The sequence below is a fragment of the Lissotriton helveticus genome, chromosome 6 (assembly GCF_964261635.1).
Source record: "Lissotriton helveticus chromosome 6, aLisHel1.1, whole genome shotgun sequence".
NCBI classification, from domain to species: domain Eukaryota; kingdom Metazoa; phylum Chordata; class Amphibia; order Caudata; family Salamandridae; genus Lissotriton; species Lissotriton helveticus.
Window position 1 is genome coordinate 1,182,259,639 of NC_136067.1, and position 21,140 is coordinate 1,182,280,778.

General features: G+C 41.9%; 1 protein-coding gene across 1 annotated transcript in view; it reads right to left on the reverse strand.

The window, feature by feature from the left end:
• The window catches only part of KIAA0408 (KIAA0408 ortholog), a 113,214-nt gene that overhangs the window by 23,469 nt on the left and 68,605 nt on the right, over window positions 1–21,140 (reverse strand). Inside the window, exon 5 of the mRNA XM_078648899.1 lies at window positions 16,605–17,898. Within this exon, the coding sequence (XP_078505025.1) occupies window positions 16,605–17,898 (1,294 nt within the window). The remainder of the gene's footprint in view (window positions 1–16,604; window positions 17,899–21,140) is intronic.

Below are 21,140 nucleotides of genomic sequence, written 5' to 3' on the forward strand. Positions count from 1 at the left end.
GACCTTCGATGCTGCTAAAGCATTTGACCGGGTTAGCTGGTCTTTCCTATTTAAAATGATTCAGCGCCTTAATCTAGGGGAAACCTTCTTAACAGCAATTAAAGCCATATATAATAACCCCTCTGCTAAAATCCTCATTAACAGTAATCTTACAAGATCAATAAAAATAGGTAGGGGGACTAGACAGGGCTGCCCCTTTTCTCCTTTACTATATATATTGAACCCCTTGCAAGCAAATTGAGAGCCTGTCAGAATATCATTCCCTTCAAATGTAATGGTTGGGAAAAAACAAAATTGGTCTATATGTCGATGATCTTATAATTTTAACTGGTGACCTAGAGAAATCACTCCCTGTGATATGAGGTGAGTTAGAGAGTTTTGGGGGGGCATCTGGATATCTGATCAATCAACATAAAACAGAATTGATGAAATGGAATACCCTCTTTAGGAGTGATTTCACAAAGAAGGAAATGAGATAGCTTGGTGTTCAAATAGTCCATAATATTGAAAATATAGCCCAGGTTAATTTCGAAAAAGTCACAAAGAAGGTCACATCACAATTGCAATCATGGGGTGCTCTCTCTCTTTCTTTTTTGGGTGAGTCGAACCTCCTAAAGATGTCAATCCTCCCTAAATACACTTTCTTGTTCAATTTTATCCCGTTCGATTTTCCAAAAACCTGGTTTAAGAAGGTGCAAGGGATCGTCTCCAGTTTTATTTGGGGAAATAAATGTCCAAGAATAGCCCTAAAGAAATTTAGAAGGAAAAAAGCCCATGGAGGTATTGCTACTCCTGATCTATACTTGTATTTTTGTGCCTTTCATATAAAGAACTTTAGACAATTGTTGATGGAAAGTTCAACTTTCTCCCCACTTTCTCCCCACTATATAAGGCCCTTGCAACTAACCTCTATCACCAGGCAGGGTTTTTTCTCTTAATATTTGGCCCCCCAACATTTTTTAATTGAAGATTTTGGTGGCAGCAACTAAGCTTTGGTCTCAGGTGAGACGATTCCTGAACATTCCTTATTACAAAGATGCCGCACCGATTTCGGACTCTCCAGGCATGCCGGTCTGTTTGGAGGATGCCCTCGCCGTTCCCCTTCGCTCTTGTGGCATTAATACATGGGGCAACTTGACGCCAAATTATTTTCTTGGCCACATTTCTCTGCGATTTGACAGAATTCGGTTTCAAAATGTAAATATTACCAATTGTCAAGCTGGGTAAAATCCATAAGAAAAGAGTTAGAAGGGAAAACGGACTTGGCGTCAAAGATCTCCACACGCCAAACAACACTGAAAGAAGTGGCAGAGTGGTATTGACTGTTTGTCCAAAATGGAGAAGAGATGCAGGCCTCATTTACAGAGATATGGAAGAAGGACCTGCTGAATGAAGATCTTGAAAAACTAGGGCAAGTATCTATGTCTCTTCTATGGTCTTACACGAATTCTGCACCTTTAAAAAAGAACCATCTCTTCACAGTACATTATTGGACACCACAGAAACTGTCAAGAATGGGGAGTCAGGGGACCAAGAAATGCCCGAAATGTGGAGAAGATAGTGCAAATGAGGTGCATATGTTTTGGCGCTGTCCTGCAATACTTTCTTTTTGGCAGAGTTGGATAGATCATGTCAGGTATTATGGGTCACGAAATAAAATTAACTATACCTTCTATAATTTTTGGGGTACTACCGGGGGATTTAGATAATCGATCACAAACAAAAATTCACAAAGCACTTTTCTTCACATTGATCTTGCTTGCTCGTAGAGAGCTCTGTATTAAATGGTTTTTACCCTGCTACCCTACGGAAGAAGAATGAATCTATTCCATTCAGAGGGTAGCCTCATTAGATCAATCTAGTAAACAGATTAGGAAAACCAAATACTGGAAAATTTGGGATAAATGGGTGGAGATTAATACGCCAAATGTATCACACTAGAACCGTACAGAATATGCACATTTTTGCTCTTCTCCTTTTTGTCTCTTGTTGTTTTTCTCTTCTTCTATTTTAAATCTTCTTTTCCCCTTATATGTGTTCTTGGTCCAATGATTAAGAATATGCTTCATAGGTTGCTTAGGCGGCAGGGCTGCCATCATCTCAAAAAAGAAGAAAGCACCTGTCTAAAGGTAGAATCAGGATTAGGTGTCATTCTCCAACCAAGAGGCTAAAGTTGTTGACCCGGAGATTTATGTTATCTCTCCCTTGTTGAGTGACCAGGGATATACAATACCTTGCTACTTGGGTTGGTTGATGCACTCTTTTCTTGAACTCAAAGCATATTGTGGGTAAATGAGGACTAAAAAAAAACCACAAAAAAAAGGTAAAGATGCAGTCCCATGAACAGAACGCTTTCACAGCATACCTCCGGTTCTTCGGTCGAAATTGCCTGGCGCGTTTCAAAGAACATTCTTCTTTCTCAAAGGCTCGACTTGTTGTGGAATTAGAGATACACCCTTCTTTTAAACAGATACCATGTTTCTAGCTGAGTGTTAAATTATGGTCCATGTAGTGTGCCTCCATTCAAACACTGTATGGATGCACTCCGTAATATGCTGCTGCCTCAAATTAAAGTCCACGGATGGACCTCTATCCATGGGTGCATCATTAATCCAGTTTGTCAATGCCCCTCAAGCAGGTAAGGTCAATCCATCACCATGTGGCGCCCTCGTCCGGGCTGGTGCGTTCACTCGCGGCAAGGGCGGCTGAGTTAAATATAAAGCTCCCAGTGCCCCTAGGGCAGGAACGCACTCGAGTCATTGACTTTTGACAATTTAATGGTAAAGATGCAGTCCCATTAACAGAACGCTTTCACAGCATACCTCTGGTTCTTCTGTCGAAATTGCCTGACACGTTTCAAAGAAACATTCTTCTTTCTCAAAGGTTCACCTCGTTGTGCTATTGGGGACACACCCTTCTTTTAAACAGATACCACGCCTCTAGATGGGTGTTGAATTATGGTCCATATAGTGTGCCTCCATTCAAACCCTGTACCCATCCGAAGACTTTAATTGAGGCAGCGGCATATAACGGAGTGCACCCATACAGGGTTTGAATGAAGGGTAAGAGGTGCAGAAATAGAGAAGAAGGGTGCAGAAAGAGGCAATAGGAGAGAAGAAAGAAGGAAGTGAGGTGAGAAAGAGCCAAGAAAGGTACAGAAACAGGCAAGAGAAGTGCTAAAAGAAGCAAAAGAGGTGTGAAAGAAGAAAGAGAAGTGATGAAAGAGACAACAGAGTTGCAGTAAAACAAGAGACATGCAGACAAAATCAAGAGGTGCAGAAAGAGGCACATGGGGTGCAGAAAGAGGCAAGAGAAGTGCAGAAAGAGGCAAGAGAAGTGCAGAAAGAAGCAACAGAGGTGCAGAAACAGGCAACAGAGGTGCAGGAAGAAGGGTGCAGAAAGAGGAAAGAGAGGTGAAGGAAGAGGGGTACAGAAAGAAGCAAGAGAGGTGAGGAAAAAGGCAAGAGAAGTACAGACAGAGGCAGGAGGCACACAGAAAGAGGCAAGAGAGGTGTAGAAAGAGGGAAAGCGAGTGCAGAAAGAGGTAACAGGTGTACAGAAAGAAGCAAGAGAGGTGGTCCAGGCCATGCCCCTTTCTGCAACTGTACTGGAGGTACCTGGTGGGCTAGTTGGACCCCAGGGACCCTCAGGATTCGAGGGGACTTAATCCCCCAACTTACAACGCGCCAGGGGACACCTTTGCAGAGGGGTGGAGAAAGGGGGCATGGCCTTTGTCTACCTCTCAACAACCCCACTGCGTAGGGCTTACTGGAGGTAAAAGGTAGGCTAGTTGCCCCCTAAAGGACCCCCAACAGTGAAGGGGACTTCAATCCCCATCCAAGAGCGTGCCAGGGAGCGCGTTTGTACAGTGGTGGGCAAAGTGGGCGTGGCCTGGTACGAGTACTTACCAATGCTGCTGTGTGGGACTCACTGGAGGTAATCGTTTGGGAAGTTGGCCCCCGAGGATGTTCTCGGGGACCAACTACCCCTCTTGTTACCTCCAGTAAGTCCCACACAGTGGGATTGCTAAGACGTCTTCAGAGGCCATAGCTCCCTTTCTCTAGCACTCTGCAAACGTGCCTCGTGGAAGACTACGGGATGAAGTCCAATTTAGTCCTGAGGGAGTTTGGAGGCCAAGAATCCCTCCTGGTACCTCCTGTAAGTGCTACGCAGCGGAATTCCTAAACGTTGGTTGGACGCCCAGCACCCTTTCTCCACCACTCTGCAAACGCGACTACTAGTTAAAGTAGCATATTTCTGCACCTCTGATTTAGAGGTAGTTTTAATCCCCCTGCCCTATTATGCACTGGGCCAGGGACAGACTAATTTGCATATAGCCAGATTCTGAGCTGGGATGGGGCAGTGAGCTAAATAACGGTGATGGATCAAGCCCTGATCTTTGAACTGGGTAAGAGTGGTCTGCTTAATTCAGACACCCTGTTCATCACCACCCCCTTTTCTGAATCGTTTTTGGCCACTATAGGTATGGCAGGGTATACTCAGACATGAGTCCCTTGCTCACTGCTCCATCAGGATTCAAGCAAGCCGGGCCGACGAGGCTGAAATGCCAGAAACCGGTCCCCGGTAGCTTGTATCCTTTCTGGTGAAGAATTGGCTTGGTAGTTTGGTCTGCCCTGTTCCCATGATGCACTGGGCCAGGGACAGACTAATTTGCATATAGCCAGGTTCTGAGCTGGGATGGGGCAGTGAGCTAAATAACGGTGATGGATCAAGCCCTGATCTTTGGACTGGGTAAGAGTGGTCTGCTTAATTCAGACACTCTGTTCATCACCACCCCCTTTTCTGAATCGTTTTTGGCCACTATAGGTGTGGCAGGGTATACTCAGACATGAGTCCCTTGCTCACTGCTCCATCAGGATTCAAGCAAGCCGGGCCGACGAGGCTGAAATGCCAGAAACCGGTCCCCGGTAGCTTGTATCCTTTCTGGTGAAGAATTGGCTTGGTAGTTTGGTCTGCCCTGTTCCCATGATGCACTGGGCCAGGGACAGACTAATTTGCATATAGCCAGGTTCTGAGCTGGGATGGGGCAGTGAGCTAAATAACGGTGATGGATCAAGCCCTGATCTTTGGACTGGGTAAGAGTGGTCTGCTTAATTCAGACACACTGTTCATCACCACCCCCTTTTCTGAATCTATTATGTACTAGGGCCTTACAGAGGAGGTCATGCTAATCACAGGGGTACCCCAACGCATAGTGTTCCCAAGTGTATGTATGTGTTTTCACTGTGCTCTAAGTGTCTTTTAGCATAGCACTGGCTCTAGGCCTGGTTAGTCAGAGTCAGTTACCACCAGTACCCGTCTGAAACAGTTGTAGGCACAGGATGATTTTGAAACAAGGCCTCTATCTGCTCCTCTGTTCGTTCTTTCTGCACATGTCTTGCTTCTTCCTGCACTTTTTTCGTCTTTGTGGACTTCCGTTGCTTCTTTCTGCATTTCTTTTTTTTCTTTCTGTGCGTTTTTTCTTCTTTCTTCACATGTCCTACCTCTGTAGGCATAGTTAGAAACTAGCATTTAAAAAACCTTAGAAATTCACTTAAAAAACCATAGGTTTCAGGCATGTTATAGTTAGAAATGAGCATTTAAAAAACCTTTGAAATTCACTGAAAAAACCATAGGTTTCAGGCATGTTATAGTTAGAAATTAGCATTTAACTGATATTGTCATGAGTGATGTAATATGTGGCGTCATCAGCAGTGCACTGCGGGGGCGCGAGTTATAGTTAGCTGAACTAACTATAACGGGGGAATTTCTATGGTTTTGTACAAGTCAAATGTCCAACTAACTATAACGCCCCTGAAACCTATGTTTTTTTTCAGTGAATTTCTAAGGTTTTTGAAATGCTAATTTCTAACTATAAAGTGCCTGAAACCTATGGTTTTTTCAGTGAATTTCAAAGGTTTTTAAATGCTAGTTTCTAACTATGAAAAACCAAAGGTGATGATGGACGGAGCGTTGACAATACAAACACTCACCCCCAGTCAACTGATCTGGGTTTAATCCATCACCGTTCTTTAGCTCACTCCGCCACCCCAGTTCAGACATGGCTATATGCAAATCAGTCTGACCCTGTGCCTTCTGGGAACAGTCCAGCCCGAACTGCCAAGCCATGTCTTCCCTGGACCGGAATCAAGCTTCCCAGGACCGGTTTCTGGCATTACAGCCGTCTTCAGCCGGGCTTGCTTGACTCCAGTGGCAAAGTGAGCAAGGGACTCACGTCTGAGCATACCCTGCCAACTTAGGGCGAACAAAGAAAAACCAAAGGTGATGATGGACGGAGCGTTGACAATACAAACACTCACCCCCAGTCAACTGATCTGGGTTTAATCCATCACCGTTCTTTAGCTCACTCCGCCACCCCAGTTCAGACATGGCTATATGCAAATCAGTCTGACCCTGTGCCTTCTGGGAACAGTCCAGCCCGAACTGCCAAGCCATGTCTTCCCTGGACCGGAATCAAGCTTCCCAGGACCGGTTTCTGATCAGTTGACTGGGGGTGAGTGTTTGTATTGTCAACGCTCCGTCCATCATCACCTTTGGTTTTTCTTTGTTCGCCCTAAGTTGGCAGGGTATGCTCAGACGTGAGTCCCTTGCTCACTTTGCCACTGGAGTCAAGCAAGCCCGGCTGAAGACGGCTGTAATGCCAGAAACCGGTCCTGGGAAGCTTGATTCCGGTCCAGGGAAGACATGGCTTGGCAGTTCGGGCTGGACTGTTCCCAGAAGGCACAGGGTCAGACTGATTTGCATATAGCCATGTCTGAACTGGGGTGGCGGAGTGAGCTAAAGAACGGTGATGGATTAAACCCAGATCAGTTGACTGGGGGTGAGTGTTTGTATTGTCAACGCTCCGTCCATCATCACCTTTGGTTTTTCTTTGTTCGCCCTAAGTTGGCAGGGTATGCTCAGACGTGAGTCCCTTGCTCACTTTGCCACTGGAGTCAAGCAAGCCCGGCTGAAGACGGCTGTAATGCCAGAAACCGGTCCTGGGAAGCTTGATTCCGGTCCAGGGAAGACATGGCTTGGCAGTTCGGGCTGGACTGTTCCCAGAAGGCACAGGGTCAGACTGATTTGCATATAGCCATGTCTGAACTGGGGTGGCGGAGTGAGCTAAAGAACGGTGATGGATTAAACCCAGATCAGTTGACTGGGGGTGAGTGTTTGTATTGTCAACGCTCCGTCCATCATCACCTTTGGTTTTTCTTAGTTTCTAACTATAACAGGCCTGAAACCTATGTTTTTTCAGTGAATATGCACATATACATATATATATATATATATATATATATATATATATATATATATATATATATACATATATATATATATATATACATATATATATATATATATATATATATATATATATATGTGCATGGGCATGGTAAAGACTTGCATTGTAAAATCATGCATGGTAAAGATATGATTGTTGTAATGACCGTATTGTTGAGGCATGCATTGTTATAGGTTGCATGGTTCGGTCACACACCCTGAACAGCAGATGTGCTGCTAAGAAGACATGGCTAAAAGACATTCAAATTGACAAGGATAATAGCTCGGGCGTTGCCGAGACCTATTGACTTTGCCAATGCTTGTTTAAACTCTGTATCCATTAATATTGAATTTGATTCAGCACATGATCTCCTCCTAATTCTGTTGGGTGTGGAGAGGCACTGCAGGATGTCTGTTCATAATGTTTTGCCTTCCTCCCACATACATTCTAGCATGCTTCCATAAGAATTTTATTCACTACTGGTTCGAGAAATAAGGCAAATAAAACTGAAAGGGGCAACTCTGTTGAGTTCTTCTAGCAACAGAGACTTTGCTCACTTGTGAATAATTGATTATATCACTTGCCATGGTTTAGAATACTATTTCATTAAGATTGCTACAGATACTTTAAGCATACCAAATCTCTCTGATAGAAAAAAAGAGTATCCCAGCTTACTAAATGAAAAGCCTTTTCAGCATCGACAATAATCAAAGCTGTTTTATCGGAGTCTGATAAAATATAGTCTTCTGCTTCAATCAAGAGTCTTGTATTACCCGTTATCTGTCTACCTGGTAAATACCACCTTTGATCTGCATGCATCACATCTTGGCCAACCTGAATAAGATGACTGGTTAAAATTTTGGCCAACAGTCTCTAATCAGTATTTAGTAGACTTTTACCTCTACAGGCGGTTTCTGTTAGGTTTTTATCTTGTTTTACATTTTTTACAAAAATGAGTTCAGTATAAGAAATTGAGAATTGGTTTGAGGAACCACTGTGTCTTTATAAAGCTGAAAGAAGGGCTCTTGTATAGTTAATGCCTGGAGTTACCAAACCTCCTCATTGAAGTTATTGCTATGAGGAAAGCAACTATCCATGAGAGGAATTGTGATTGACACCTGTGCATTGGTTCAAATGGTAGACCCATAAGTCTTGTAAGGACTATGTTTAAGTTCCACGCTGGTGCAGGTGGGACTCCTGGTGGTATCACTCTTTTTATTCCTTCCATAAAGGCTTTAATCACTGGCACTGTGACTAGAGATAAGTACTATTGCTTTGTAAGTGTGCAGCTACTGCTGCTAGATGCAAGCAAATGGATGTGTAGGCTAGTCCAGATTGCTGTAAATGTAACAGCAGATGATATTCTGTACAGAAGCATCAAGAGGATTGATATTGTTACAATAGATAACAAATTGTTTCCATTTTGCTGTATAACATGCCCAAGTAGTAGGCTTTCTAGCCTCTTTTAGGATATTCATACAGTCTGGTGGTAATTGTAAATGACAGAACTATATGACTTCAGGAGCCAGATCGCTAGGTTGAGCTCTTTGGATTTGGATGCCTGATTTCTCCATGTCTCTGAGTGAGGAGATTGGAGGTGAGATGCAGCTTTTGGTGTGGAACTACTGACCGCTCCAGCAGGGTGGTGAACCATGGTTGACATGCCCAGGTGGGAGCTATGAGAATCAGTGTGAGCGATGTTTGCCTGAGCTTCTGAACTACCAATGGAACGAATGGGAGAGGCAGAAAAGCGTAAGCAAATATTCCTGACCAGTTCATCCATACAGCATTGCCTTTGGAGAGTGGGTGTGGCAACCTTGAGGCAAAGCTTGGGCATTTTGCCTTTTGCTTTGTGGCGAACAGGTCTATGTGAGGAACACCCACTTCCTGAAAGTATGGGAGGAGAACCCGCGGATGAAGTTCCTACTCATTTATTTGCTGCTTCTGTGTGCTGAGAAGGTCTCTAATCTGATTGTTTATTCCTAGAAGGTGCTCTGCCAGGAGATAAATCATGTGCTAGGCATGACAATTGGAGTGAGTGTGTCCCCCCCTGTTTTTGTATGTAGTACATAGCTGTCATGTTGTCTGGGCGGACTAAGACAGCTTTGCCTATGAGGTGAGTTTGAAAGGCTCTGCGAGCTAGAAACAATGCTAGTAGTTCTAGGTGATTTATATGAAGCCTTTTGTGCTTTAGACTCCACAATCCTTGGATTGTGTGATTGAGCAAGTGAGCACCCCAACCAGTGAGCGTTGCATCTGCTGTTAGAACTATTTGTGGAACAGGGTCGAAGAAGGGCTGCCCTTTTGATACATTTTGTGGGTTCCACCACTGTAGAGAGCGATGGGTGCGGCCATTTACCAACACTAGAACAGTCAATTGACCCTGCGACTGGTTCCACTGATTTGCAAAGCATTCTTGGAGGGGACGCATGTGAAGTCTTGCATGGGAAACAATTACTATGGAATATGCCATCATTCCTAGCAGTTGCATGAAGACTCTAGCTGGTAATGGTTGGTTGTGCTGAAACTCAGTGAGAAGAGACTGAATACTGAGAATTCTAGTTGCATTGGGAGAGGCTAAAGCTTTTTGAGTGTTTATGGTGGCTCCCAGGTAAGTCTGTATGTTGAAAGGATGCAAATGGAACTTAAGGGCATTCACTGCAAACCCTAGTTGGTGTAGCAACTGGATTGTGGTTTGAGAGTGTTGGAGGCACCTCTGGTAAGTGCTGGCTTTGATGATCCAGTCATCAAGGTATGGGAAGGCATGGGTGTACTGTCTTCTCAGATGAGCTATGACTACTGCCAAGTATTTTGTAAATACTCTGGGAGCAGTGGTGACTCCAAAAGTTAGTACCTTGAATTGGTAATGTTGGCCCTCTATCACAAATCTGAGATATTTGCAATGATCAGGGTGAATTTGAATGTGGAAATATGCGTCTTTCAAGTCTAGAGTAGACATGAAGTCGCACTGTTGTAGTAGTGGTAGCACTTGTTGAAGTGTCGCCGTGTGGAAATGTTCCGACAAGATGTATAGGCTTAGTTCTCTGAGATCCAGAATAGGTCTCAGGGAGCCGTCCTTTTTGGGAATTTGAAAATACAGGGAATATACGCCTGAACCTTGATATTGTAATGGTACAGGTTCTATAACTCCTCTCAATAAAAGAGACTGTGCTTTTGTCTGAGTAGGTGTAAATGTTCTGGTGACATCTTGTGAAAACGAGGTGGAATGTTTGGAGGATTGGTGGTAAGCTCCAGGCAATAAACATGTTGGATAATTCCTAACACCCATTTGTCTGTAGTTATAGACCGCCCAATGGGGAGGAATAGTTGCAGTCTTCCCCAGCAGCTGTGGTATAGTCAGGACGAAATGTGGGAAAGTCACTGTTTATTTGGGGAAGGGAATTCCGTGGCGTGCTGCCTTTTCCTCTACAATTGGAATTGTTCCCTCTGCAACCTCCCCAAAAGAATCCTCTTGAAGGGGACAACTGGGTTTTACCCTTGTAGGTGGGTGTATTTTGGTATGAGGGTGTGGTCTTAGACCCTGCTCGGTAAAAGGACCACAGAAAGGAACCTCTATTGGAAGGGAACTGGAGAGCGCCCATGGATTTGGCGACTTCAGTGCCCTTTTTCATTTTTTCTAAAGCCATGTCAAGATCACGCCCAAAAAGATGTTTTTTGTCAAAGGGTGTGTTCAGAATAAATTGTTGGACCTTGGGCTTAAATCCTGAGATCCTTCACCATGCATGTCTTCTAAGAAGAATGTTGGTGTTGACCTCTCTAGCTGGGGTATCAGCAGCATCCAACGCACACCTTATTGACTAACTGGAAATTAGTTTCTCATTGTCTACTAAGTCCTAGGGTCTGTTTCTATGCTCATCTGGAAGATACTGAAGCAGCTGCTCCATTTCATCCCAGTGGGCCTCGTCGTATCTGGCTAAAAGGCATTGCGTATTTGCAATGAGCCAGTGATTGGCCGCCTTTGCTGTTACACGTTTGCCAGAAGCATCTATTAATTTGGAATCCTCATCCGGACATGGCACCTTCCCAGATGTTTGGGAATTAGATCTTTTAAGAGCATTAGATACAACTAGTGAATCTAATTGTAATTGACCCTTTATAAAAACTGGATCAGTGGGGGTAGCCTTATATTTTTTATCAACTCTAGAAGTTAATATGCGAGCACATGCAGGATCCTTAAAAATGTCATCTGCATGCCTCATTATGCCCTTAAGCATGGGAAATGTTTGCAAGGACCTATGTGTGGACACTGAGGTTTCAAACAAAAAATCTTCCTCTAATGTCTCTTTATTTAGTGCCACTCCATGATATTGTGCTGCCCTAGCAATGAGTTCTTGGTAGGCTACATTGTCATCTGGGGGCGATGGCTTGGCAGGGTAAAGGTCCGGGTCGTTATCTGTTTGGGGGATCAATAGTATAGTCAGGCCATGGGTCCACTGGTAAATGTGTACACTCTTCATCAATACCATAATTATCATAGTGAGATTGTGGAGAATCCTGAGGTGTAATATGTAGAGGATCAGAAGGAGGAGAGGGTGATGGTGGAGTGTATGACAGTGGTATATGAAAAGGACTGGTGGCGAAGGATTTCCTCTTTAAAGTAATTTTCTAAGGAGTGTCCTCATCTGGAAGTTTGTATTTTTTAGGTAGTTTGGTGTGTATACAACCTGTATCTGGGTTAATATAGAGTTCTCTTTGTTTCTGATCCTTTTTTGGTGAGACAACGTCTCAATTCGGATCGGACGAAGTATGTTTTATTTTCGTCACCACTGTTTTTGGTGCCGATATATGATGCTCTTCAGATGAGGAAGATTTCGGTTCCTACGGTTGTTTCGCTTTTTTGCATGGAAAGTTTCGGTTCCGAGCCAAATTTTTGCTTCGATACGGATGGTTTTGGATCCAAAGAGTAGGTACGGAACCGCAAGGCTTGACAGTGTGTTTTGGAGCTGAGGGGAGGAGTCGGAAAAGTAGTCTCGGTACGGACCTTGGCCAGATGGCAGAGGTGGTGCCGAAGCCTAGCCTTTATTCTGGGGACATTGACGGGCAGGGGGGTCTTCGGTACTCAGGTGACCCCGTCCTTGTGGCAAATCTTCGACTTCGAGGTCTATCTCGATGTCCGAGCCGGATTCCTGACCAGAGAAGATTTCTTCTTCCTCCACCGCTGATGTCCCCACATCTTCTTCATCAGAATGTTCACCGAAGAGGTTTGTTGTATATTTGATGCTTTGACGCAGCATTTCAGGCCCGACGATCATTGAGAGTTTTCTTTGATCTCAATGATTTGCAGGCATCACAGTCTTTCTCCTTGTGCTCTGGAGACAAGCACAAGTTACACACTTTGTGTGAATCAGTGCACGGAAAGTTCACGTGGCACTGAGGGCACATTTTTTACATGTCCGTTCCATTGACAGAAAGCTGACCCTAAGCGGTTAGGCTCGAAGGCCGTCCACAAAGCTTTCCGATCAAAAGTAGTTTTCGGTGACCGAAACGAAACATGGAGAAGTGGGAACTTGTACGAGAACAACACCGTCGAGATAGACAGGGTTGTGCGTAGAGGGGAACCGAAGAACAGTTTCAAACTGGAGCGCAGCAACACACGTCCGAGCCCGATGGTGGAAAAAACAATCTAACAATGGAGTCGATGCCCATGCGCACTATCACCGAAAGAAGGAGTCACCTCACCTCGTGACTGGAAAGACTTCTTAGAAGAAAAACAACTTGTAAACATGCGGACCCAACACTAGGTGGCAGGAGTATGCAAAGCACATGATCTACAGCTCACATGCCTTGAACATCAATTTATCACCTTACAACAGCGCCAAAATATCGTCTTAAAGATTGAAACAAGAGTGCTTAAAAGATGAGAAGATGCTGTTTTTTTATGGATTTCAGATGTTTAGAATTCCTGAGCATGTAAATGCTGGAAGGAAACTCAGAATTCATTTAATAAGAATTGTATATTGGTTTTTATCACCTACCACGAGGCTCTTTACAGCTTTACCGTATCAAAGTCAGACCATATCCTTATGAAAGAGCTAAAGCAATTTTTGAGACGCCTACTTTTGCAATTGGCAAATGGTATCGTATTAATTACTAAGCTCTTTGCTGAACAGCATAGGGAATATGGGATTAAACTGACTGATACAATGTGGGAGGAAATATCCCAATTCAGTAAATAATCTTTTCATGGTGCCTAATATCGTCAAAATAATTTCTACATGAGTTGGACACATTTTTATACGCCAAAGTTGCAGTCTAAGCTCTTTCTCAACAATTCACCTTATTATTTTTTATGACAAAACAATTCAATAGGTGATTGGTGGCAGAAACTATGAGGCCTAAACTACAAACATTTTGGATCCAGGTCTTTGATGACATCGGTAAAAAAAACAGGTAGAGCTATTAGACATTATCCTTACATAATCTTATTAGGTACCTCTCTTCAAGGTAAGGTCTTTCGAGTCACAATAAAATATGTATAATTATAGATATCTCTTGATCTTTCATTAATTATGCAAAGATGGAGGTCTCTCCTTGTACCATTTATTTGTTGACTGGGAGGGGGAAAATGAATTCAATAATCGTTTATGAATCATTTTATGCATTGAGACTAAACTCTATCCATCAATTTTAAAAGGTTACGAGATATTTCTGTGAATGAAATAACTATTTTTTGCACCTGCTACTATTCTCCATAATATGCTGGTTTGCATTATTTATATATGTTTTAGATTGTGAATAATGCATATTTTCTCCACCAAGATAATAAAAAAACATTGAAGCATGGTTTTCATAAAGGGCCACAGTTGCTGTTGAAACTCTGCTCCTCAATTTAAAGTGAACAAGCGGTTGGAACAGGCACCAGACATGAGTTGTGTGGTATATCAGTAATGAGCTGTGGAGTGCACTTAAGAAATCAGAGATTAGAAGAGTAACAAATTGCATAAGTATAATGCAAATGGTTATAAAGCTAAGTGGGGGAGAAGTTAGCAAACTAAAATTCTGATGAGACTATTTTTCAGAGTAAAAAAAGTTTAAATCAAACATAGCTTAGCATCCACTTGCAGTAGAAATGAAGGCCGGAAAGAGGTGCCTAAGAAAATCCACATGACATGAAACTCCAGGCTGAGACTATATGCATCTAACCTTCAGGGCACTAGGGCTCTGGAATAGAAGAACACATCAATTATGCCAGCCTTACTATAGCCAGCAATTTAGAACAATCACCTGAAGCCATTGCATTAGAATAAGGTTTGTTGTAAAAACATTTGAAAGACTTTAAGGCCAACAGGTTATAGTAGCATCTCCATTACTCCAAGCCCTGGGCATAATAATACATATTGGAATTGATGAAGGAATGTTTCCAAAAAAGAAGAGTACACAGGTGGCTCAGTGAGAATTACATAAGTCTCAGGACAAACAACTGGTCTAGTGCTGATCCACACTGGTGGCTAGTTCAACAGATGAACGGACAATGGGGATGAAAGGTAGCCAGGAGACTTACTGTAATTGCCATCAGAAAGAACATCTTCGCACTGATGCTTCGGAAAAGAGAATAGATGGATCAAGGCCTCTTTGATGAAAATGAAAAAGGGACAGAAGGCCCTCAACAAGATGAGGACAGATGTATTCAATGTTCCTGATTCCATTTATATGGACAAACAAACAAGAGCCAGCGGTTCAACCTTGGTCTAACACAAAAGTCCAAAAGACTCTCATCTTCGCCTTCTCTGACTGAGGCATTGATCACAAATGGCAATTTGGTTTATCAAGCTGCAGATAATTTAATTATGCTGCCATACGAGGATTTGAGCAGTGGCAGTTAAAAGTGAAATTGAGAGACTGCAGGAGGTGAAATGAAGAGGGTCTGTTTGTCAACAGATGCCCACCCTCAACTCTGAATGTGATCCCCAAAACACAGACTGCTTTGGCTTAGTGCAGAAAACGAAGAAATGATGGGATTGTTGATGCCATAGACCCCTCCATACATTCATCATCAACAGAAAGAGGCAAATCAACCTTACTCCAGTGCCCAATACACAGTGCAGCTACTGAAACACAAAACGTTTACCCTGAGCTGCTCACAGACTTTAACTGACCATTATAGGTAAAACCGCTGTGATATTTTCTGTGAATAAGAGGAAAATGAGCAGATGCCACCTTGGTATTTCCACCAATACTCTAGTTATCTGTTCCAAACCACTGAAAAAGTTTGACTTCTCAAAATCAAATGCTAGAGGTCAAAAACATAAAACTCTCAAAATTCATAAAGGTAGCACTTACAATTATCGTTTTAAATGTACCAGAAGTTAACATGCATACACCTCTTAAAGCATTGGGCAATACAATGTTAGCATGGCTACATGACAAAGGTAGGCAGGAGGATTTAAGAAAACTGAACATATTTTTTTATTGAGGAGTGTGAGCCACCCAGAGATAGAAAATATGGATGGAATAATTAAGAAAAAGTCAAGAAGTGGCAAAGAACATTGTTCCTAATTATTAGTAATATATCCACCTTACGCAACAAATCTCTCTCTAGGCCTACCTTTAAATCTCCAAGCGGTGTCCACCCATTTTTCACCCTTTACTTTGCTTTTCTTGTCACGTCTGCTAGCATCCATCCCGATTAACACGGCAGGACCAGCTCCTTAGCCTTCAAAATTATTTTTGCCCACTCACGTATGTACTTGGTACACTTGGACTCACAGCCTACTCAAAACTTGGAGCATGTGCCCCTCCTCTTACCAGGACTCCACCATCCTTGTAGTTATTTCTTCATATTAATTTAAAATGTTGAGGTTGTCCGATGGATGTTATTATATGTATGAAGTGATGCTGGAGGCTCATAGTAAACATTATGTTTTAATGAAAGTGGAAATCTACTTTGAGATTCAAAGAGCATTCCCCTTGCAGGTGGTTTGTTTTTGTCTGAGGAGCCATTTAGCAATGAGGCCAGACGATGTAAACAAACATGCCGGATTTCAGTTATCAAAATTAAAAATTCTGGTTTACCATCAGTTTCAATACACAAATCTCAAATGCTCTGCACATTAACCTAAATTATTTTACTTCTTAGATAGAAATGTAAGGAAATATTCCAGACTTGCTGTATCAACTTTTAAAAAAGCAAACTCTAATGTATCAAACAAGTTTTCTAAAATAAATCAATATTTCGCAATCGTGAATCAGTTAGCAAATTAATAAAATCACAGGCAAAGTAGTTTGACTTATGAATCCCATTACATGGGACCTACATTTTTAATTAAAAGTCAAAATAGAGTTATTTGAATCATACCTCTGGGAAGTTGATTTTTTCGGTTTCTTGCTCACATGGATTCCTGGCAGGTTTGGGTGTGTTTTGAGGAACCTCTTTTGTTGGGTGCTCTGTCTGAAGCATTTCCAGATACTGGTTCAATGTCTCTGTACCTCTGACTCTGAACTCAAAATCCGATTGTGTCCACTTATCGTCAACACCTTTAAAGTGACAGAAAGTAGGACCTGCTGATTTTTCAAAGTTTTTTAAAAGTTTCTCCACTACACCATAATTGGACCTGGAATCAGCAGATCGTGGACGACCAGATAAATTGGTTGGTCTCCAATCATGCTCATGAAGCATCTGTCGATAGCTGCTGCTGCCTTGGAAGCCATTAATTTGCTTTTGATGCCTTGATGCTGTTATAATACCTTTAGAACAAGCTGTCTCCCTCTCCTTACATGATAGCAAGCTAGGATCAGACAATCTAACTGTACCATCAATGCCAAAAGAGTTATCTCTGCAGCTACACAATGGATTGCTGGACATTTCCTTATTAGCCATTAACGTTAAGCACTGTGGACTGTCTGGCAAAGCAATGGTGCATTTTCTAGTTTTAAACACTATCCTGTTAAACTCGTCAGTCTTTGCTGATAGTGTCCCATTACTTAAGAACTCCTCAACATTATTCAGGCACTTCCTGTCTGTGCTACAAGGTGAGCCCCTATTAGCACTCCAGCCATTGATGTGATGCGGACTCACATCACAGATCTTAGTGTCTTTTTCAAACTTGCCTCCACTATGCACCAACTTTCTTTGAGAGACATTTGCATGGCATACAGAAGTAGTACCCTTTTTCTCCGAAAAAGGTGAAACAGAACCCTTTGTAGACTTTTTTGAAGGCATCCCTTGATTTGCCTGTGAACTGGCTTTACATTTGGTGACAAGGTCACTGCTGCCGATGCTAGTCCCTGATATACCCTGTTGAGCAACCCAGTTGGCGTCTAACACTTGTGTGGATACATTATAAGCTTGAGGGGACACTGTGAGCGAGTTTGATAAATGCCAGGATGTGCTCCTCGGTGGAACAGGTGGGGCTTCTTTGTCTCTAAAAGTAGGCTTATCCATGTGGACTGCATCTCCATTGATAGAACTGCAAGGAATGGTTTTCAATTCCGATATGGTAGCTTTCTGGTTCTTCCTGTTGTTGAGTTCTTCTCTTTGAGACATTACTGAAGACAGGCGTTGGACATTGGGAGGCACACAGCTCATCTCACTTTTAATAGGCGTATTTTCAGGTTCTTCATATTCACCCAAAAGTGGATAGGATTTCATTCTGTGTACAAACAAAATGTATATTTTAGGTGTCAACAGTGCAATCATAATTGAATCAACAACACTGTTACAATTAAGGCCATTGCTCATATTAAAAGAACAAATAAACAAGGAGGAGATGAGCAAATATCACATCACAAAATGACAAGAAAGCTTATTTAGTATTTATTACTTTGTGTCACAATATTTTTAAGCATGTCATTTTAATGTGTCTTTCTATAAAGATGGGTTTGATTATGTAGCCAATGTACACTTCATTTTCACAATAACTAATTCCACCAAGAACCCACACATTCCTGAAACTGGATTAAAATACTTTATGTGTATTAAAAGTAAATATGCACTTGTTCATTATACTTTTCAAGAAACACCTTTAACAGTAAATATTATTTCTTGGAAGATAGGTAATATCCCATAACTCACCACAAGCATGACCTGTTATTTCAGCACACAAGAGATCCACTCATATAATAGTGTCATCAGTACAGATGCACATATACACACACACACACACACACATACCTGTGTGTAAATGCGAACACATGCAGAGATTTCCACACCCACCACTGCTGCAACATTCTAGGATTTCTCGAATAGTGAAATCATGAGTTCTTAATAATATGGGATGGAAACGGAGTATGGCACTACAGATGAGATGTACATATCCTCTGCAGAATGATTTGGTAAAACCTCAAAAGTAAACCAGACACAACAGGTCTTCGAACATTAGGAACTCTCATTACTTCTTTTACAAGCATGGTAAATCCTACATAAATTACTATCTAAGATAAAAAGTGATTTAAATTCTCATCTGAAAAGTAATTCTATGTTTTTACACTGAGATGTAATAATTTGGCCCCTTTGGTGTTCTTGACATACGTCTTTAGGAAGCAGTAGCTAGGAACTATCAAGAAGGCTTATGTGTATGTATGACTATATAAAGTGAGTTTCCTTGTGCAAGTAAATAACAATCAGTGTCGACAACTACTCATGGATAGTTTTTTCCTTCACATTTACCAGATAAGATAGGCCTTTAATGTATTTAAATCTTACAGACAAATATTTCTGTTTGTAATGTAGTGGAAATATTAATCTTGGTAGGTAAATATTTAAAAATGAGGATGAGTCACCCAATCACAATAGCTTCGAACCTCAACTTATGCAATTTAAAAATCATTCAAGGGGCCATGACTATCAGCCAATAAGGACAGGGTCGTCATTTGACCTCTGCAGCCCTGCTGACAATGACGAGCACAGGAAGGATAAGGATGACAAAAGCATGTTTTTCTTTAAGTAAAAGAGCACTACAACTACCTAATTGCAATCAACTATCTCTTTATGAAATGAATACACAAGTTAGCCAATCTTATCCTCGCTTACAAAAATCCTTACAGGAAATAATTGTGTTAGTATACATCTCTAAAACACAGCATGACATACATCACATGACCCTCTTCCACACAGGCAGGTCACAATACATGATTACCTTCATACCAATCACATTACTTGCATCTTCCTCGGAAAACAAAACTTTGAGCCTTTCTAACCTCACATCAGCATGCTTTCTGTAAATATGTAGTCAATCAATCTATTGTCTTGGAAGTCACGTTATTCAGATGTTTTCTCTATGATTTGCACATTTCTATTTGAGGTAGGGAATGATCAATATAAATAGAAAACATTCGGGCTTTCTTAGTTGAATGTTCACAATAACTAACTCCCCCTACAAACCACACAACCGTGAAACTGGATTTTAATACTTTATGATTATTTAAAGTAACTACGCCCTTGCTTATATACTTTTCATGAAACACCTGTAATAATAATTATTATTTCTCTTTAGAAAGGTAACCTCCCATAATTCACCATAAGCAAAACAAACTGACCACTTATTTCAGCACACGAGAGACTCACTTGTATTAGAGTGCCACCAGCACAGATGCACATATATGCATATACACAAATACATGCCTATGCTCTTCATACGTCGTTGTCAAAATCCCAGAGTTATAATTCAGGAAGTGCCTTTTGAAACATCTGTATAATTAATTATCCGACGCTGCCTCCTCCTTCTACCTCTTCTTTCAGACCGTAATCATTCAAATCATAACATCTCATGCAATATTATAGCTCCTTGTTCCTATTAACTAGGTAGTTCCGTAGAACTGGTGCTCAGCAGTAGCCTCAAAATGTGTGTCCGCAGGTCCTTCCTCTAAATAAAACCTGCTATAGCCTTTAAAGTTGTCCATTGCCTGATATACATTATTCATCAGTATTGCAGTGGGCCTCCTTTAGTTTAAGATCAATCTCCCACACAGCTTTGCCCAAAATATTTTTGTTTTGTAGGGACCAAATAGAAAGTCTTATTTAGTGGAGGTTGATAGTTGAAATTATTCAGATCCATTCAGCATTTTTCATGTCAGTTAATCATTCCTGAATACAATTCCTTAGAGGGTTGGACAACTGAGTGTTGTTAGAGCAGGTGGTTTTTTAAAGCTATCTTATTTATGCACATTTATACATTTTCATCTTCAATGTTTTTTTCAGATTCAGTTTAGGAGTCTGGGGCTTCCTCTCAATGTTCCTACAGTAAACGAGGTAGTGCCATCATCATCTATGCTAATCTCACCTAATTTTTTGTGAGATCCTAGACAGGCCAGGGAAGTGATAACAATTTTTGTGACTTTATGAACATAACAGTCGCCCCCTCCAATCCTTTTAATCAGGGTGGGTTCCCAACAGAATAAAGTCATCACCAAGGGTTCCCTGACCTGTTTTGCCTTCACTCCCTACATCTACACAATACTAGGCCCCTCACACCCACGGCACCAATACGGTGAGGAACAAAAGATCTCCGATAAAGAGCCCCTTTGTGGGTGCCCGTTGAGCATTGCAGCACCGGCTCGACGAGGAGCAGACCCATGTGATGAGGCATAACACCTAGCTTGCTGGGTGTGTGAGGGTCCTAGTTCCGAAAGGAGGAATTCCCCTCCTCCCCTCCACATAGAGTACACTTTTAGCGGCCTTAATATACCACTAACAAGGAACTCCGTACCTTTCTGTCTTCAAGCCTACATGGAACTCATTGAGCCCCCGTTCGCCAGGTCTCTGATCATTAAATTTCAGATCGGGACGTTGCCGCTCTGCACCATTACTGCGAAGTGGCATCGTCCTTTTTAAGAAGTTACCAAGAATTGCCGATTTTGCAGAGACCACTGAATGTATTGATCATGTATTATTCTT